The 19,105-nt window shown below is 48.6% G+C and overlaps 2 protein-coding genes across 2 annotated transcripts; both read right to left on the bottom strand.

Moving 5' to 3' along the window:
• Positions 1–675: 675 nt before the first annotated feature.
• C23H1orf116 (chromosome 23 C1orf116 homolog) lies at positions 676–5,554 on the bottom strand. The gene is made up of 3 exons (XM_058039908.1): positions 5,468–5,554; positions 2,812–2,974; positions 676–1,763 (listed from the first exon to the last, which is right to left on the bottom strand). Exons 1-3 carry the CDS (start codon positions 5,552–5,554, stop codon positions 676–678), a joined length of 1,338 nt encoding a protein of 445 aa, XP_057895891.1.
• Positions 5,555–15,143: 9,589 nt separating this feature from the next.
• Positions 15,144–18,778, bottom strand: YOD1 (YOD1 deubiquitinase). Its single transcript, XM_058039585.1, has 2 exons — positions 18,571–18,778; positions 15,144–17,997 (listed from the first exon to the last, which is right to left on the bottom strand). The coding sequence occupies exons 1-2, from the start codon at positions 18,776–18,778 to the stop codon at positions 17,291–17,293; spliced, it is 915 nt and encodes a 304-aa protein (XP_057895568.1). The 3' UTR covers positions 15,144–17,290.
• Between the last annotated feature and the right edge of the window lie 327 nt (positions 18,779–19,105).

The raw sequence follows: 19,105 nt of genomic DNA, 5'->3' as shown, positions 1-19,105 counted from the left end.
ATCAGAGGGGCCAGGACAGCTCAGAAGGGATGAGCTGGAGCTGTCCCAGCCTTGCATCTGCCCCATTTTGGGCAGCACTTCTGGATCTGACACCAACACAGCTTCTGGCCTCCTCAGCAGTGTTTTCCTGCAGTTCAAGCCTCTTCCAGGGGCTGGATGCAGGTGGTCAGGGCTGGGTGGGAGAGCAGAGTGTGCCAGGGAGGCAGGGATGGTTTTGCAAGGCACTTTGCAGTCTGGGCAGCCCTCCAGCCCACCCAGCAGGCAGTGATGGTTTTGCAAGGCACTTTCACATGGCAGGTGAGTGCTTAGCTCTCAGAGGCTGTGATAAAATTAATAAAAAAAACCCCAAAAAAGTCCGAAAAGAGCAGCAAAGTCCAGCAGTTCTTCCCAGAGATGCTTTTATCCACAGGCAACCCCTTTGAAAACAAGCCAAACCCCAAATTCCACAGCCTCCTTTTTTTGATGGATCCCCAAAAGCACTAAAGCCCTTGCAGGAGAACACACCCCATCCACGCTGAGAGCTGCTTTGTATAAATATCCCACGTACACCTGCTATATACAAAATATTCTGTACACGCCGCCTTCCTTTATGAAGCTCCCAGCACCTCTGGCAGCAGATGCTGTGCAGGCCACTGGATTTGGGGTGAAAACCCCCTTTTCCACCAGCCCCACCAGCTACTCCTTGAGCAGCCCCAACTTCTTGAGCGCCTCGCGCCGGTTCTCGTCGGCCGCGCCTTTGGGCGAGATCTTCACGCTGACAGCGGAGCGCGGCGGCCTGGGGAAGCTGGGCAGAGGGTGGGACCTCCTCTTGCTGCTCTTGTCCTTCTCCTCCTGCTCCTTGGGGCCCCCAAAGTCCTTCCCAGCCCCGAGGGAGGCGGGCCGGGGCCGGCTGCGGAGGAAGCTGGGCGCCAGGCGCTCGATGAAGGACATCTTGCCCAGGGAGCTGCTGCTGCCGCGCCCGTTCTGCTCCTTGGGGCCGCCCATGGAGCTGCCCAGCCCCACCCCAGAGCGCTCCAGCGTGTTGGATTTGAAGGGGATCTGGCGGATCCCTGTGCCAGGCTGTGGTGCCTCCCTGGGCTGGGGATGGAGGTGGGCGCTGGGCTCCCGCCTGTCCTGGGACAGTCCCAGCTTCTCCAGGGCCTCCCTTCGGGCTTTCTCCTTCTCCTTGGGGTCGAGGTGGCCTGGATTGCCCTTCTCAGCAGTGCTGTCGCTGGCAGGGCTGGCCTGGCAGGTGGCTGAGGGTGGAGGTGCTGTTTTTACCTTCTGGTTATGCTCCGGCACGGGGCTGCTCCTGCTGGTTTTCAGGATGATGTTTGGTGGCAATTTCCGCGGTTTGGGGGCGGTCGGAGGCCCACGTTTGGCATCGGGGTCCTGAGGGGCCTCCTCCAGTGTGGATTTCTCCAGGTGGCCCCATGAAGTCCAAGTCTTGGTCTCCTTGGGTGCCTCCCCCTTGGCATCTGAGCGCTGGCTGCGTGACCACTCCAGCTCATCCTGGAAGGGGTCTGGAGGTTGGATAATCACGGACTTGGTGTGGCTTCCTAGGTCCAGCCTGCCCTCCTTGAGCACCTCCTGGGCTGGTTTTCCTGCTGGCACCGTGGGGACACCTCCTTGTCTGCCAGAAGCTCCATTTGCTGCAGGGATGTTCCTTGGGCCTGGAGCAGCTGCTGGGGCTGAGCTGGAAGGGGCAGGGATGATTTTGCCACTCCTCTGTTCAGCCCCATGCTGCTGGGCTCTGCTTGCAGGGGGAGTCTTGTTCCCCAAATCTGGGAAGAGAAGGAGTTGGAGTCATGCTCTGGACACAGAACATCCCTCACCCTTTCTGGGCCAGCAGAAGCGCCCAGGAATCCCCCAGCTCCTCTGATGTGGAAACCCAGAGCACACAGGGAATATTTCTCTGTCTGTTCTGGGGTGTCCTGACCTCAGGGGAGCACTGACTTTGACCCTCAACCATGGAGAAAGTTTCCTAAACTTCAAATTAAACTAGAATCCACAAAAGTGTGAAATAGATTATGGAGAGTAGTGTAGGTGTGTCACTTGGTAAGAATCTTTCCTAAAGACTTTAAGATAGACCGGAATCCACAAAAGTGTGAAATAGATTATACAGAGTAGTGTAGGTGTATTGTTTAGGTGGGTAATTGAGGTTTTGGGATTTTTAGTATGTTGTGGATGGAAGCAAGATGGAGGGCACAGGGTGTCATCCTGGGTTTCTTCTTTATGCTTCTTCTTCATGGGTTTGGGTGGCATTTTGTAATTGGGTGGAAAAATCCGCCTTGTGAGTTCTTTGGGATCAGTTATTGGGTTAAAAGGGAAAATAATCTAGGTGTCAGTTCTTAATTGGATAGTTTAGTCTTAAAAGACCTTGTACCAAGAGATTGTTGGCCATTTTGTGCCTTCTAATGAAAAGCTGCCCCACTCACAGTAGTGAGACTGTTCTACTGATAAAAAATAATGAATATCTGAGTCCAAACATGAACTATCATCTCAAGTGCCTTCAATCCACACCCAGAGAAACCCAGAACTGGTACCCCCACACTCTGATCCATCACTGCTGGGGAAATTGGATCCTTTGGGCCTGACAGAGCCCCGTTAATTACTGCGATTACTGACACTAAGCAAGATCCCTGCAAGGTATTTATATATTGTAGAATTTCAAAGCCATTGAGTTGTGGCATCAAAAAATTCTGTGAAATATTAATGTCTAGACAGGACGTGTGTTGTACAAATCTGTACATGAGAATAAGGCCTGTATGAAATAAATGGATTTTTATATTTTATACTAAAATCTTATCTGCAGAAGGGTTTCCAGCTCACCCCGGGGCACAGGGCCTCTCCTGGGCTTGGAGGGCTCCCCGTAGTCGGTGTCATCCGTGGACACCCCACTGTCCCCCTCTGCATCCAGAGAGCCAATGGTTTCCTCCAGGAACATCAAACACTCCTTCTCTTCCACAGATAAATAGTCATAGCTGTTGTCACTCTGGGAAAAAAAAAAAAAAAAAGCAGAGCAGGTAAAAAAAGATGTTTACTTTATACTACATATATATAGTGTGTATATATAGTATATAGAAATATAAACATATAAGTATATATTTATTATATATACATATAAAATATATAAATATACATGCATATATTTATAATATATATGTGTGTATAAATATATATAAATATATATAAGAAAGAATGTTTACTTTATACTACATATATATAAAAATGTATATAAATATGTATGTGGTGTGCATTTATAGTATAAAGAAATACAAATATATATGTATATATTTATTATATATACATATAAAATATATATGTTATATATGTATATATTTATAAGATATATATGTATATATTTATCATATATGTGTATATAAATATATAAAGATATATATAAGAAAGAGAGGTTTACTTTATACTACATATTTACGTACATATGAAAATATATGCAGTATATATAGAAAGTATAAATATATATCTATTTATTATATATATATAAATATATTTATTTTATTCTACATATATATAATATATACATATATAAATATATATTAATATATATGTAGTATATATAAATATATATTAGTATATATGAATATATATTTATAAGATATATATGTATATAAATATATATATAAGAAAGAGGTTTACTTTATACTATATATATGAGAGGTTTATGTTATACTACACACATATATAACTTTATATCTATAACTTTTATATATATTAATACTGTATATATTTTAATATATTATATATTATTTTAATATTTTATATATTTTAATATTTAATGTCCAGGTAGTTTAGAGAGCCTGTGACAGCTGCTTGGCCAGTGGCTGTTCAATGATGAGTATTTACAGCTCCAGAAAACTTGCCAACCTCCTCTAAAAATAAGAAATATATATATATATATATATATACTAAAAATCTTTTTTATATTACCCTCCTCTGTGGGTCAGAAGGTGGATTATTCTGAACTTGGGAACTTGGTCCCTAACTTTCAGTTTTTTAAATTGAAATGTGAGCAGATGGGTAACAAATCTGCAGGTACAGACACCTGTAGTGCTCAGCAATGCTGAACCTTAGAAAACACCACCAACACTGAAGGGTTCTGTGCAGGTGATGAACTCTCCTTGTTCTCCCATTCATTCCTGAGCCAGAATTGTTTAGTTTTATTTGTATTTTGAGCACCAGGAGTTGTTATTGCAGTATCAGATATCAAGGTGATTCCTGCAACCTGTCATGAACAAAATGAGGCTTGGGACAGGATGGAATGTGCATCAGATCAACAAGCACAGGGCAGGAATTATTATCCCAGGTGGAGTTGTTTTGCAGAGACACCTTATCCAAATCTTTTACCAGGCAGTATCACAACCAGTTCTTCCATCCCCATTAAACTCAGAGGGTTTGGTTCTGGTTTGCAATACATCAAATGGAAAAGCTGCCAGCACTGAGCTGCTCTCACACATATCAATTATGCTCCAAGCCAGGCAGGATGTAATTAGCCCATCAATCTTGGGATCAGTGTTGGGAGACAAACAACCTTTAATGCACAGATAGTGAAAAATTACACATCTGCACCCATGGTCCCAACTCATCCCTGCCTTAACTGGGAATTCATCTGGTGCCAGGCAGGAGGAGCTCAGCTCGCTGTCTGCTGCAGGTGTTTGTCACTGCTCGGAGCCAGCGTGACCCAGTTACACAGCTGCTGTGATCCCTGCACCCCTGGCAGCACAGGAGCCTCTCCAGGGACAGGATCCCTTCTCCACAGATCCTAGCTCCAGAGAGAGGATCCCCTTTCCAGGGAGAGGATCTCCTTTCTAGGTCTCCCCTCTCCAGAAACAGGATCTCCTCTCCGAGGATCCCCTCTCCAATGACAGGATCCCCTCTCCAGGCTTCACCTCTCCAGGGACAGGATTCCCTCTCCAAGGACCCCTGCTCCAGGGATCCCCTCTCCAAGGACAGGAATCCCACTCCAGGGACAGGATCCCCTCTCCAGGTCTCCCCTCTCCAGGGACAGGATCTCCTCTCCAGGACAGGATCATCTCTCCAGGAATGGGATCCCCTCTCCAGGAACAGGATTCCCTCTCCAGAGACAGCATCCCCTCTCCAGGGGCATGAGTCCCTCTCCAGGGCTCTCCTCTCCAGGGCTTTCCTCTGCACAGATCCCCTCTCCAGGGACAGAATCCCTTCTCCAGGGCTCTCTTCTCCAGGGACAGGATCTCCCGTCCAGGTCTCCCCTCTCCAGGGAATTCCTGCCCCAGAGCAGCCCCTGCAGCACCGAGGGCTCCCCACACAGGATGGAAAGGCTGGGAGTGCTCTGGGGCAGGAATTCAGCAATCCACCTGGTCCTGCTGCTGCTCAGGGCCTCCAGCTGCCCCCAAAGCACTGACAGAGAGCAGATTTGGGCTGAGATCTGCCCAAAATCCTTCTCCAGCCCAGAGGGTTGAGCTGGGCTGGGCACCCCGGGGTTACTCACCCGCTGGGAGTGGTTGGAGGTGGTGCTGACCATGCTGTCACAGCTGCCAGAGTTGCAGCCAGCCATCCCCAGCTCCTTCCTGGGCATAGCCTGGGCTGCCCTGGAGGCTGGCACGGCAGGAATGTCCTGGCTGGAGCAGGAAAAAGGAGAAAAATTCAGTTGTGAGGTTCCCCCAGGGGTGACTCAAGCATGCTGAGAGGGAGACAGGCAGGCTCTGCTGGATGGAGGAATTGTGCTCCACCTTCAGCTGCTGGATGGAGAATTGTGCTCCATCTCCAGCTGCTGGATGGAGGAATTGTGCTCCACCTTCAGCTGCTGTCTCCAGGAGAAGGCACAGCTGGGCTTTTAAAAATCATCCTTGAAGTTTTCCTCAAAACAATTGGGAATGGGGAAATCTCCGCACAGCCAGCTCGTGTTGGCGGCTCTCTGCTCACCTCACAGGGGTGGATAAGGCACGAGAAAAGCTGCAAGCCCGGCTCAGAAATCCCAGCACAGCCCCATGGGATCTCTTTCCTCTGCCACACCCTGTGCCAGCCCTGCAGCTTGAACTTGTGAACGCGCTGGCCCAAAAATGCTGCTGCTTACTCACATCCTTGCTCTGTCAGGAGCTTCCTCCTGGCCAGGAGCTGCCTCTGCCACCCTTCCTCGGGGGCCCTGGGGAGGTGTCCCCAGCGAGGTGGCCCCAGGGAGGTGGCCCTGGGCCTTTGGGGCACGCCTGGGTGTGTTTGGGCACGGGGCTGGGGAACAGGGCAGGCCACGGGGGGGTTCAAGCAGCACCCCAATGTCCCCTGTGCTCACAGCAGTGACCTCCCATCACCAGTGGGACCCCAGGGTGGCAGCAGCAGGGTGACAAACAGCCTGGATTTGGGTTTCCCAGGGGGCAGAGGGCACAGAGGGCACAGTTATCCCTGCCCTCAGCTCTGCTGAGCACCCACAGAAGGTCCCATTGCCATTACTGATGGGTGCCAAGCACCGAGCTTCCAAAATTTCCTGGAGTCTCCTCCACGTGCACCACCCTGTTCTTGGGGAGGGATTTGGGTTTCCCCCCAGCCAGGGGGCAGAGGGGACAATTATCCCTGCCCAGAGCTCTGCTGAGCACCCACAGAAGGTGCCATTACAGAGGGATGCAAAGCTTCCAAAATTTCCTGACGCCACCAATGGCACCACCGACGGTGCCATCACTGACGGGTGCAAAACACTGAGCTTCCAAAATTTCCTGGCATTACCAATGAGTCTCCTCCACCTGCACCACCCTGTTCTTGGGGAGGGAACTGGGCTGTGGGGGTGAAAAGGAGCAGGAAAATAAACACCAACAGCCCCTGCACGACACACGGACCCACGCGAGAGGATTTGCTGCTCGGCAGACACAGGAGCCCTTTGTGCTGTAACCTGCAGGCAGGAACACACTGCTGCTTTTTTTTTTTTTTCTTCCTTCTAGCAGGATCAGGGAATTAGATCCAGAGATAAAGTGAGCAGAACTGGCTGCTTGTTCAGAGTGTTAGACCCTGAAAGAATTCCTTTGTAATTGGAATACGCCGCAAAAATCAGATTTCGACACCCACGCCCTGACAGGTCTAATCCTTCCACGCAGGAGGAGTTTAATATTTCAGGCTCAGCTTTGCATTATTTACTGCTTAAGTGACGTTGGGGTAAGTGGTGGCTTTGGAACAGCAATTCCCTGGATTCTTTGAATTCAGATCTCTTCACAGCCGGGGGTTTGAGCTGTGAGCAAGCAGAGCTGAGCTTGGGGGGCTTCAGGCCTCTGCAGGGTTTTGCTGTGCACTGGAGCATCCACAAGGTGAAATTTAGATTTATATCAAAACTATTCTAGATTTACATCGCCTCATCAGTAGCAGGAGGCTTGGCCATGGTTGTTGTGCTGCTCCTGGCTGCCTCCCTCCCAAATTTCAGACAGCAAAACCCTCCTGGGGAAGTGAAAGCCTTGCTGGAGCTCGAGCGTGCAGCTGCTTGGGGCCAGCAGGGAGGCATTTTCTCCGGGAGGATCCCCCTCACCACTAAAGAAATCATTTTCTCTCATTCAAAACCAGCATTTCAGGGACCTCAAGCAGCTGCCAAGGCTTTGGCACCCACGGAGCCCCAGCTCATGGGAGGCAAAGTCCAGCCCGAGCTCTCCGGGCACTGCAGAGGATCTGCACCGAAACAAGAAGTTCCTTTTCCTCCCTCTGATGTGATTACAGCTCCAGCACACTCATCCAGCTCGGGAAAGGGGAAAAAAATCAGTGTTGAAACCCTCAGTTTTAATGATTCAGAAGGATTTTAGTTCCTTCTTTGCCACAACAGTAACAGCCACAAACTAAAAACGTGACTGAGCGTTTGATTTAGAAGACACAGGACTCAAAAAACTGCTTTATAGCTGGGTTTCAGTGGTGTAGCTCTCTTCCCCAACTAAAAACATCTTTAGAAGAGGCTATTTTTTATCAAAATCCAAAGGCCAGGTCCCTCAGCTCGTGTGGCCGTTGCCATAACTGTCCTTTAAGAGCCATCAAAGAGGTGCCGGGTAGCAATTAATGCTAATTGCTTTAGAGAAGAGGCTACTTTCTTTCAGCCAGCACCACTCCACGCTCTTCATCCCAGCTTAGAACACCTCGGTTTTGCTGTCTGGGGTACAACAACCAGACCCCTCCTGCCTGGGAAAGGCTTTGTGCTGGCAGCCCCAAACACAACCCAAAGCAAACCCTGCTTTGCAGGCACTGTCCCAACTCTGGGCAGCACAGGGGGATGGATCCCAGTTCTGGGTATCCCAGGGGATGGATCCCAGCCCAGGGGATGGATCCTAGCTCAGGGGATGGATCCCAGCCCAGGGAATGGATCCCAGCCCAGGGAATGGATCCCAGCTCATTTTCAGCTCTGAGCAGCCCAGGGGATGGATCCCAGCCCAGGGAATGGATCCCAGCTCAGTTCCAGCTCTGAGCAGCCCAGGGGATGGATCCCAGCCCCGGGAATGGATCCCAGCCCAGGGGCAAAGGGGTCAAGGGCAGATCTGAATTTCCTCCTATCTCAACAGGTAAATGAAGCAGCCCAGCAGCTGCCTGAGCTGTTTGCTGTCCCCAGCACAGCTTTCCCCAGCTTTCCTCCCACCTTCATCCCACCTGGTCCAGCTTTGCTGTTGAATCCCCCACCACATTTCACCCTTGCAAAGCGAAGTACCCAGAGCCCCCCAGCCCATCCAGCAGGAAAAGCACAGGAAGCAAAGCACAAGCAGGAGCAGAAACGATAATTAATCCATTTTGCAGTTTTACCGGGCTGTCCGTCGTTCCGCGCTGGCAAATTCCTCGTCCCGGCCGTGCCTATCCCAGGACTTCTTTACTTTTCTGGGCTAACCAAACACGGCCGGGTTACACATTAACCGCGCTCCGCCGCAGATAAGGCGGAGTGCTGGGCAGGTCCGTCCTGCCAGGCGATCCCTGGCCCCTCACCTGCGCCCAGCCCGGGTGCAGCTCATCCTGCAGCCCTGCCAGGCGCTTTTCCTGCTGCCCCAGCGCTGCTGAACCCCCAAACCCGGAGCGCTGGGCGTGAGCTGGGCCGGCTCTGCCGGTGCCACCCAGCTCCTTCCCTTCGCTGCTGTCCCCTGCTGTCCCGGGCACGGCTCGGCCGATAGGAGATCCTTAATCCGACAGCCTGTTCTGCAGCATAGCTGCTGGCTGACAGCGGAGCCCCGAGCCCGGCCTTGCCCTCGGTAATTGCCGGTTCTGCTCTCCGCAGCTCAGCTCTGCCGACAGGTCGCTGCTTGCACTGCGCCGCAGCTTCCCAGAGGCCGAAAGTTTTGCTTTGCTTGCGAAGGAAGGAGGTTGTAAAGGCAGGCAGAAGGTGTTTTGGGGAGGGAAGGTTCGGCACGGATTGATTTACGTGCCCGGGTCTGCGCAGCTCCCCGGCTCCTGTGCCTGTCCCGACCCGCAGCTGCTTTTGCCCCAGTTGGCACCGTGCCCTGTGGGCACCAAAAAAACCCTCTGCAAGCTCCTGCCCCGTGCTGGGGACTCCTTCCACAGGCGGCTCCTGCAGCTCTGGTGAAAGGTGAAGCCCCCCCGGATGCCCACCAGGCTCATCCTCACACTGACACCCTCTCAGAACCTCTGAAGCCCCCCAAGATGCCCATCAGGCTCATCTTCACCTTCTCAGAACCTCTGCTGGTGAAAGCTGAAGCCCCCCAAGATGCTCATCAGGCTTGTCCTCACACTGACACCCTCTCAGAACCTCTGCTGGGGCATTTCTCCAGCAGCATCTCCTGCCCTGAGCCCCTGGTGCCACCTCCAAAGAGGGGCCCAGATGTCCCCACCCTGTGCAGGGTGACACTGACCCCCAGGAGCAGCCGAGCCTCCTTCTTGCCCTGACTTTGGGCTCTGGTTGTTAAAATTGGAGCTTTTCCTGCTGATTAACAATGCTTTGGCCATCCCCCACACACAGCATGGACTTGTACCTGCTTGACAAGGTGCTGCTCACTGCAAATCCACAAACACCCTGCAGGAAATTTCCAGGGCTGACACAGCTGCTGGATTCATTCACATTTCCACGCTCCAATGATTTTTTTGGGTTTTTTTTGTTTGTTTTTTTTTTTTTTTTTAATTGGTATTTTTAGCAAAAGGATTTGTTAGCACACATGTTCCCTGCTCCACAGAACAGGGAAGTGGAAACATCAGCTAATTAAAGCCAGGGGAAGACGGAGGGAGAGCAGATGAGGCAGAGGCTCCCACTGGCAATGCTGAGCCCAGCCAAGTGCTGCTCCAGAAGGGAACATGTGCTGGAGAGCAAATCCACAAAGGTGAGAGCCCCAGCCCTTCCTGCTGGCCTGGTGAGGGATGGGGATGCAGCCAGAGCTGCTGGGGCATCGTGACAACCAGGGACTGAGGGCAGGATTGGTGCCCTCAGGGTGTCACAGACATCTTTCATGGAAAATCCTCTCCTTAGGATTTTTCCTCCTGAGGAGCTGAGAGGCCTCAGGAACAAAATGTAAACAATGATTATCTGCTGCTGTGGAATGCAACAGGTGCATCTGGGATTGGTCTCATGTGGTTGTTTCTGATTAATGGCCAATCACAGTCAGCTGGGTCAGACAGAGAGCCCTAGCCACAAACCTTTGTTATCATTTCTTCTTTTTCTATTCTTAGCTAACCTTCTGATGAAATCCTTTCTTCTATTCTTTTAGTATAGTTTTAATGTAATATATATCATAAAATAATAAATCAAACCTTCTGAAACATGGAGTCAGATCCTCATCTCTTCCCTCATCCCAGAACCCCTGTGAGCACGGTCACACCAGGGCTTCAGGAGCTGTGAGCTTAAACATGGTATTAATTAATTAAATAATGAAGTGGGTTTGGTTGATGCACCCCAGCAGCTGCCTGAGCTGTTTGCTGTCCCAAGCACAGCATTCCCCAGCTTTTAATGAATTAATTTTAAGTGGAAGCTTTAGAGCTGTGTGGGATTTGTTGCGTTGTGCCCAGTGCTGAGGCTGCTCTGAGAAGGGAGGAAAGTGATGGGTGATTTTGGGGTGATTTTGTTTTGCAGTGCCAGCAGGGTGTGAATGAGCAGCAGCACTGGCAGGGGTGTCTGACACCCACAGGGCTCCAGTCTGGGCAGCCCAACAGGCAGAGCTGGCAGGAAAGTGTCAGCATCCATTAGGGGAAATCTGGAGCTCCTCTGAATCAGGAACCCAAAAAAGAACCTGTTCTTTTTCCACATACCTTTCCCTGCTATAAATATAAATATAAATATAAATATAAATATAAATATAAATATAAATATAAATATAAATATAAATATAAATATAAATATAAATATAAATTATAAATAGCTGCAACCCAAAATTTCAATGAATTCATTTTAATTTGAAGTGGAAGCTTTAGAGCTGAGTGGGTTTTGTCGAGTTGTGCCCAGTGCTGAGGCTGCTCTGAGAAGGGAGGAAAGTGATGGGTGATTTTGGGGTGATTTTGTTCTTGCAGTGCCAGGGTGTGAATGAGCAGCAGCAGGGCTCCAGTCTGGGCAGCCCAACAGGCAGAGCTGGCAGGAAAGTGTCAGCATCCATTAGGGGAAATCTGGAGCTCGTCTGAATCAGGAACCCAGAAAGAACCTGTTCTTTTTCCACATTCCTCTCCCTTCAACAAACATAAATAGCTGCAACCCAAAATAAGGTGTGATTTCACACAGGTGGCATGAAGGATATGCCAGGAGTCAAATGATGCAGAGAAAACTTCCCTGAAGTGCCCTGGAAGGACTTTGGCAGCTTCACAGCCCTGCTGAGCCTCACCCTGTTCCTAAACACCAGGGCACGAGTGACTCAGGGCTGGCCCTGCAGGAAAAGCATCCACAGGCGTCACTGATAAGATTCCTGTCAGGGTAAGGAGGTTTTGGTGACTCTGTGGGACTCCTGGGCACTTTCCTGCAGCCAAACTGCAGGCACAGCCCGTGTGCTGACAAATCAGGTATGGAAAATTGCACACAGTTAATGGCTCCTGTTGCACTGCACTCATCAAACCTTCCGATGGCCAAGGAAGGTTCTATTTATTTATTAAATAAATTTCTATTTAATATATAATCATTATTTATATATTTATTTTCTGTTTCACAAAAAGGAGCTGGAGAATGTAGTTAGTGCCTCCTGTTGCACAGCACTTATTAAACCTTCCTATGGTGAAAGAAGGTTGTATTTATTTATTAAATTCTTTATTATTTATTTATTCATTCATATTATTTATTTACTATAACCTTATTAAAGGTTTTATTCATTTTTAAAATTATTTATTATTATTTATTATATAATCATTTATATAATATTTATTTTCTCTGTTTCACAAAAAGGAGCTGGAGAATGTAGTTAATGCCTCTTGTTGCACAGCACTCATTAAACCTTCCTATGGCCAAATAAGGTTCTATTTATTTATTAAATTAATATTTATTTATTATATAAATATGATTTGTATAATATTTATTTTCTCTGTTTCACAAAAAGGAGCTGGAGAATGTAGGTAATGCCTCCTGCTGCACAGCACTCATCAAACCCTCCTATGGCCAAAGGTTTTATTTATTAATTAAATTATTATTATTTATATTATTTATTTATTAAAACCTTATTAAAGGTTTTTTTAAATTATTTATTATTATTTATTATATAATCATTTATATAATATTTATTTTCTGTTTCACAAAAAGGAGCTGGAGAATGTAGGTAACGCCTCCTGTTGCACAGTACTCATCAAACCTTCCTATGGCCAAAGAAGATTTTATTTATTAAATTATTATTATTATTATTTATTAAATGTTTTATTTATTTTTTAAATTATTTATTATACAATCATTTCTATAATATTTATTTTCTCTGTTTCACAAAAAGGAGCTGGAGAATGTAGTTAATGCCTCCTGTCGCACAGCACTCATTAAACCTTCCTATGGCCAAAGAAGGTTTTATTTATTAAATTATTATTATTTATTATTTATATTATTTTATTAAAACCTTATTAAAGGTTTTATTTATTTTTAAAATTATTTATTATTATTTATTATATAGTCATTTATATAATATTTATTTTCTCTGTTTCAGAAAAAGGAGCTGGAGAATGTAGTTAATGCCTCCTGTTGCACAGCATTTATCAAACATTCCTATGGCCAGGAAAGGTTTTATTTATTAAATAAATATTTATTATGTAAATATTATTATATAGTATTTATTTATTATCTCTGTTTCACAGAAAGGAGCTGGAGAAGGGAGCTGAAGTGTTCCCATTGCTTGCTTACCTTTAACACCAGAAGTGAGAATGCAGCTCTCAAGCTTTAACAGTTCCCCAACATTTTCCTCAAGACCTTAAATTAAAAATAATAAACAAGAATAATAAACAAGGGCACTGTGGTCTTGGACAACCTGATTTTGTTAACTCCTCTGTTTTATTCCTGTTTTAGAGGGAGTTGGTGCTCAGACAGCTGAAACAGCAGGAGTGATTCCACCAATCTGAAGGAATTTTATTTGGAACAAACCTGACAGCAGTTTTACAGCTGGACGCAAAGTCTGATTTAAAATGCAGGCAGACATTTAATTGCACGGCAGCTGCAATTTTGCAAACAGCAAGCTGACAACTTCTAGTTCCTCTTGTGGAGTTTCCTTGGCAGGGAGAGGCTGCAGGGCTGGCCCATGGGTGGGTTGTGCAGTGAAATCAGGCACACGCAGATGATTCAGCACCCAGCCTGTGGCAGTCTGATTGCTCAGAACCTCCTGCAGCAGCACAGAGTTTCTGCTCTCCTCATTCAGCCCCTCCCCAGAGGAGAACAAACACAACACTGCAGGGGCAGACAGGTTCCAGCTGCCCCAGAGCTGGGATATTCTCCAGGAGAGCAGGATGGGCACAGGACACTGTCCCCAAACTGTCACAATGGCCCCCTGTGACTGTGCCCAGGGAAAGGTGCTGATTTGAGATGTGCCACGGAACAGGATGTTCCTTCTCTCAGTGCTCTTTTCATAGGAGTTTGCTCAGAACTTCAGAATTGGGTTTGTCCTTCAGAAATTCCAGTTATTACTGATTTTCTCCCCAAACTCCTCTTTCAGTCTGTTGCACCCATGGTGTAGATCTGTGTAATACTGGACACAAATATTTCTGAAGTTGGTTTAATAATTTGTATACAAGATTCTGGAGGGATGTAAAACTCTCTTTACAGCTGAGTCCTGATATCCCAGCTACCACATTTCATGGAATCCCAGAGTGGTTTGGTGTGGAAAGGATCTTGAAGCTCATCTCATCCCATTCTGATATTCAGAGTTCATCCCACCACTAGAAGAATGCCATTTTTGGGATAATTCCCTGACTGTGTCATTAAGAGCAGGAAAATCCTAGTTAAAACATATTAAAAAACACTCTAGTACAAATTTTTAAAAAGGAGTTGTACTTTAAATCTATGCAGTTGTGACTTGGAGATACTTTTTGTTTGGGAAAGTTTAGGAGAAATTTTTCTTGCAGTCAAGGTAAGTTTAGGAGAGTAAGGAGAAATTTTTCTTGCAGTCAAGGACTTGTTCTTTGTCAGCCTGTAACAATATCAACTTTTACCACCACAAATTACAGGTATATCTTTTTTTAACCAAAGAGATTTTATTTTTCTAGGCAACAAAAGAGAACATCCAAGCAGTGATAGTGACACGTTCTCCCTCCAAGGGAATTGATTCTCTGGTAGCAGATTCCCAATGCAAACATGATCTAGCAAAGCTCAACACTCTGGATTAAATAAAGCTCATTTTTCAAATACTGCAACTGAGAAATACCAGGAAAAAAAAAAAAAAAAGTTTCACACACTTAAGAGAAATCCATCCAGGACACAAAGCTAAAATCTAAGGGTTGCTCCCCAAAGTCAAGGCAGACAATAAATATGGATCTTCCACTTGTGTTTCAAAGACACCTGGTGCACCTCTCTGAGGTAGGTATTGTGTCCATGTGGCAGATGGCAAAGGGGAGGATCAGCTCCTTGTCCCAGGGTGTCCCTGCCCCCCTGGGACAGTCAGAGCACACCTGGGGCTTGCCAGTCCCTTGGTCTCGTTCCTAGCCAATATTTCAGCTCCAGTAGTTCTAACACAGTGTCATCTTCAAGTTCCTTTGAACTGTCAGGTATTTCTGGAGGTTTGTAAGCATCAGCTTCTACAGGGCTGGGTTTAATGTTGGGTTCTTTTCCTAATGACAGGCTAAAAGCAGAGTGGGGTTTAACACTGGAAGCTAAGTGGCTTTCTATAGGGAACTCCCACCAGTGCTAATGTGTGTTTTAATACTGAATTAAAAACAAACCCAGTCCACAGTGCTCTGGGTGATCCTAGAGCTGTTGAATTATTCATGCCTTAATTCAGCAAAGCACTTAAGTAATTATGTTCTTTCTTCTGTAAAACCCTCCTGTACTTCAAGATCTCTGCTGAGAACCAGAAATGGGATTTTAGCAGAAAAGGTGATGTGGCTGCACCAGTTTGATCAGGTGCCTGAGGGAACAGAGCCCTTTCAAACTGGGTTTTAGGTTAAACCCACGTGGGGTTTATTTCTGCCTCAGTCTGAGGATGCTCCTTCTTGTTCCCCAGTCTAAAAGTGCAAGGAAGGTCACTCAAAACAGTAACAGAAGAATGGCAGGCAAAGGATATTTTAAAATTCAAGAAATAAGGATGTGTTGCAGGCATTTCAAATTAAAAAAAAAAAAACAAAACATAAATCCCCTTCAGTAATATGCACCTTTACAGCACCTTTTAAAAGCCCTCAAAAGCACTTGCTGTTAAGCTTCACAACCCCACTGTGAGGTAAAATAATTCCAATTAAACCTTAAATTTCACCTTCCCTGATTCTGAACAGTCCAAGGAGTGGGGAACTTTCCCCAGCTTATTTTCATCTGAATATTCAGCTGTGACATTTCATTATCACAATGAAAGTCTTGCTACTCCACAGTCAGTGGTGACAAATCAAACACATTAAGGCAGAAAGCAGATGGAATTTCAAGCCTCCCTTCTGGCTCTGGCCTTCAGAGGGCAAAACTTTTTACCAGCAAAGAGTGAGAACTCAACCTTAAAGTGCTCATTCACAGTATTTGGAAACTGGAACAGCTTAGTAAAACACCATGGCCTTAATTGGCTCTACTCAAGTAAAATATTCAATGTAGTCATTTAACAGATGCAAATTAAGTCACATCCCTAACTAGTCACTTCCCTCTTGCAGGAATTCCCAATGCTATTATGAAGAAGAATCCCAAGTATTCCAGGCAACATGCTTATGCTCTGATGCAGTGTAAACACCAGGGGGTTCAGAATTATTTTTCAAGCAACTAAAAACTACCTACGGAGGATTAATAAGTTTTATTCAACACTTATCCATCTACTCATTAATTTAAAGGCTACCTTAAAGCTTAGAGGCCATTGCTTTCCCTAAAGTTCCCAGCACACAAACTACACAGGCTATTCCTGATGGTATAGGGCAGCTCAGAGATCCTTTTTCCATTGTAAATTGTATTTTTGATATTGTACTTGGTATTTCCATTATAAATCATGCACCACACGAGCAGTTTCCCCTCTGAGAGCTGCTCATACGTGCAGAGCCCAATTCTCAGTGTGAGTGGTGCTGATATGTGTGTTTGCCAAAGCCTCAGATTAACTGAATTCCCCTGAAAAATGTACAATCAGCACCTCAGAGGTGGATTTTACAGCAGTGTTGGTGTAAAATCCTTGCTGAGGATTTTACAGCAGTGTTGGTAAGCCTGGCTATGTCTGTCTGCTCAGACCACACATTCAGCACCTCAGAGGTGGATTTTCCATCAGTATTGGTGTAAAATCCTGGCTGAGGATTCTACAGCAGTGTTGGTAAGCCTGGCTGTGCCTGTTTGCTCAGATCACACATTCAGCACCTCAGAGGTGAATTTTACAGCAGTGTTGGTGTAAAATCCTGGCTGAGGATTTTACAGCAGTGCTGGACAAGCCTGGCTGTGCCTGTTTGCTCAGATCACACACTCAGCACCTCAGAGGTGGATTTTACAGCAGTATTGGTGTAAAATCCTGGCTGAGGATTTTACAGCAGTGCTGGACAAGCCTGGCTACGTCTCTCTGCTCACACACACACACACAGAAGATGATGAAATCAAGGTGTGGCTGCCACTGTCCACCACCAGCCCAAGTGCCATCCCTACTCCCAATCCCCTACTCCCAAACCTGCGCGTTGACCACCATGAAGTTAATTTAGTTAATTAGTTAATAAGCTTTTCAAGCTCTGTGAACGGAATTTTATGATTACAAACAGCTTATCTGGGACTCCAGAATCTGATTCCAGAGCGCTGAGGTAGTCGATGGCACCCTCCTCGTGCTGCTGAGAGAGCTCACACCTCCCCAAAGTTGGTGTGTCCGGTCTCCCTGGCGTGCTCCCTGGCCTCCAGCTGCCCCGTCAGTCCCTTCTGGCACACCATGCAGCGCAGGGCGAAGCGATTCACATCCGTGAACTGCCTCTTCCTGCGGGCTTCATCCGCCAGCTCCAGAGCCTGGGCCAGCACCACGTCATCGCTGCTGGGGAAGATGGTCTGGGGAGGAAGGTCCGAGGAGGGCAGGCGGCGCTCCAGCGGGTCGTAGTGGATGCCGTCGTAGATGAGCAGCACGCGCTTGCTGTAGCCGGCGTCCTCGCCGAAGCGGTCGATGCGCACGGTCTGCGTGTCCACCACGCAGATCTCGCACTGGTAGAACTTGGAGAGGATGGAGACCTCGATGGCTCCTCCCCAGGTCTCCTCCCTGCGGATCCAGTCACAGTACTCCCGGTTGGTTTTGCCCAGCACGGCCTCGCAGTACGACTCGGGGTCGCTGGCCACGATCTGCGCGATGAGGTTGCGCATCTCCGGCGCGCAGCCGGGGTCGTACACGCCGCCCTCCACCACGTAGAACACGCTGGTGAACAGGCAGGAATTGTCTGCTGGCACCACCCTCCTGACCAGCACGGGCACGGCTTCCCTCACGGGCTGGGACATGGCTTTTTTGGCCACCACCGGCGAGCCGGGCTCGGGTTTGGATGTGTCCTCTTCCACGATCAGAGTGTCACCTGCCACACAGGAGGAGGGACATAAAGGGGGGGACTTAAAGCTGGTGCTGCTCCTCCGACACAACAACACGGCCGTGCTGGCATTACTGAGTCACAGAAGGGAATCACAGAATGTTTTGGGATATTAAACATCACCCAGTCCCACCCCTGGCAGGAGCAGGGACGCTTTCCACCAGCCCAGGCTGCTCCAAGCCCTGTCCAGCCCGACCTCGCACACCTCGCCCGTTTCCCCCAGCTCGGTATCCCGCCGGGAAACAGCGTCGCCCAACAGCCGCCGGCACCACAACGGTCCCCGCGGGACTCACCTGGCCTGGCCCGGACCCCGTCCCCTCCAGCCCCGCCGCTTCTCCCTCCGGACCCCCGGGACGCAGCCAAAGCACCGGCGGCGAGCAGGAAGCGCTGCCGAGCCGGGCGCTGACGCCTCCCCCGGCAGCAGGAACCGGCCCGACCGCCGGTTGATGAGGGGCGTGTGTGCCACGGCCTCTTTAATTAACGTAATTACAGCCGGCGGGGCGGCAGAGCCCTCAGAGCGCCGCCCGCCTCCCTTCTCCCTCCGCCCCGCGGGGCCCTCACCCGAGTGGATGCCGAGCTCGCCCAGCCGCCGCTCGCCGTCGCTGAGGTCGAGGCTGCGCGGCGGGAAGCCGAGCAGGAGGCGCTGCGCGGGCGCGGGCACTCCGGTGAGCGCGGCGAGCGCGGCCTGCATGTCGCGGAGGCGGGAGTGCGGCGACAGCCCCGGCAGCGCGTGCGAGCCGCTCCGGGCCTTGCAGCGCAGCCGCAGCATCCTCGGGGCCGCCGCCGCACCGGCCGCCGCCGCTTCCGCTTCCGGCCCGTGCCCGCCCCGCTCTCGCGAGAGCACGCCGAGCCCCACCCTCCCCCCTCCGCAGCCGCAGCAAGCGGCCAATCAGAGCGCGCGCGGCGCCCGGTCATTTGCATAGCGCCCTTTTTTTTGCATAGCGCGCGGCTCATTTGCATAGAGCCCTTGTCATCGGTACGGCACGCCGGGCTTGTGATTTGCATACAGCAGGTGACACCGCCCACTTAATTTGCATGTAGCCGGACACCTCCTTGCCATCCCATTTGCGTCGCCGTGATTTGCTGTCCCCTCCCT

This window comes from Melospiza georgiana, chromosome 23, assembly GCF_028018845.1.
Source record: "Melospiza georgiana isolate bMelGeo1 chromosome 23, bMelGeo1.pri, whole genome shotgun sequence".
Taxonomy (NCBI): Eukaryota; Metazoa; Chordata; class Aves; order Passeriformes; family Passerellidae; genus Melospiza; species Melospiza georgiana.
The sequence above is the reverse complement of the archived record's forward strand: the minus strand, read 5'-3'. Positions and strand labels throughout refer to the sequence as shown.

Bases quoted from the DNA above. Each gene is read 5' to 3' on its own strand.
- C23H1orf116 (XM_058039908.1), bottom strand. From the start codon at position 5,554: ATGCCCAGGAAGGAGCTGGGGATGGCTGGCTGCAACTCTGGCAGCTGT. The intron at 2,975-5,467 runs GTGAGTAACCCC...TTTTTTTCCCAG, and splicing joins CCTCCAACCACTCCCAGCGG to AGTGACAACAGCTATGACTA. The intron at 1,764-2,811 runs GTGAGCTGGAAA...TTCTCTTCCCAG, and splicing joins GAGAGGCCCTGTGCCCCGGG to ATTTGGGGAACAAGACTCCC.
- YOD1 (XM_058039585.1), bottom strand. From the start codon at position 18,778: ATGCTGCGGCTGCGCTGCAAGGCCCGGAGCGGCTCGCACGCGCTGCCG. The intron at 17,998-18,570 runs GTGAGGGCCCCG...CCTGTGTGGCAG, and splicing joins CGAGCTCGGCATCCACTCGG to GTGACACTCTGATCGTGGAA.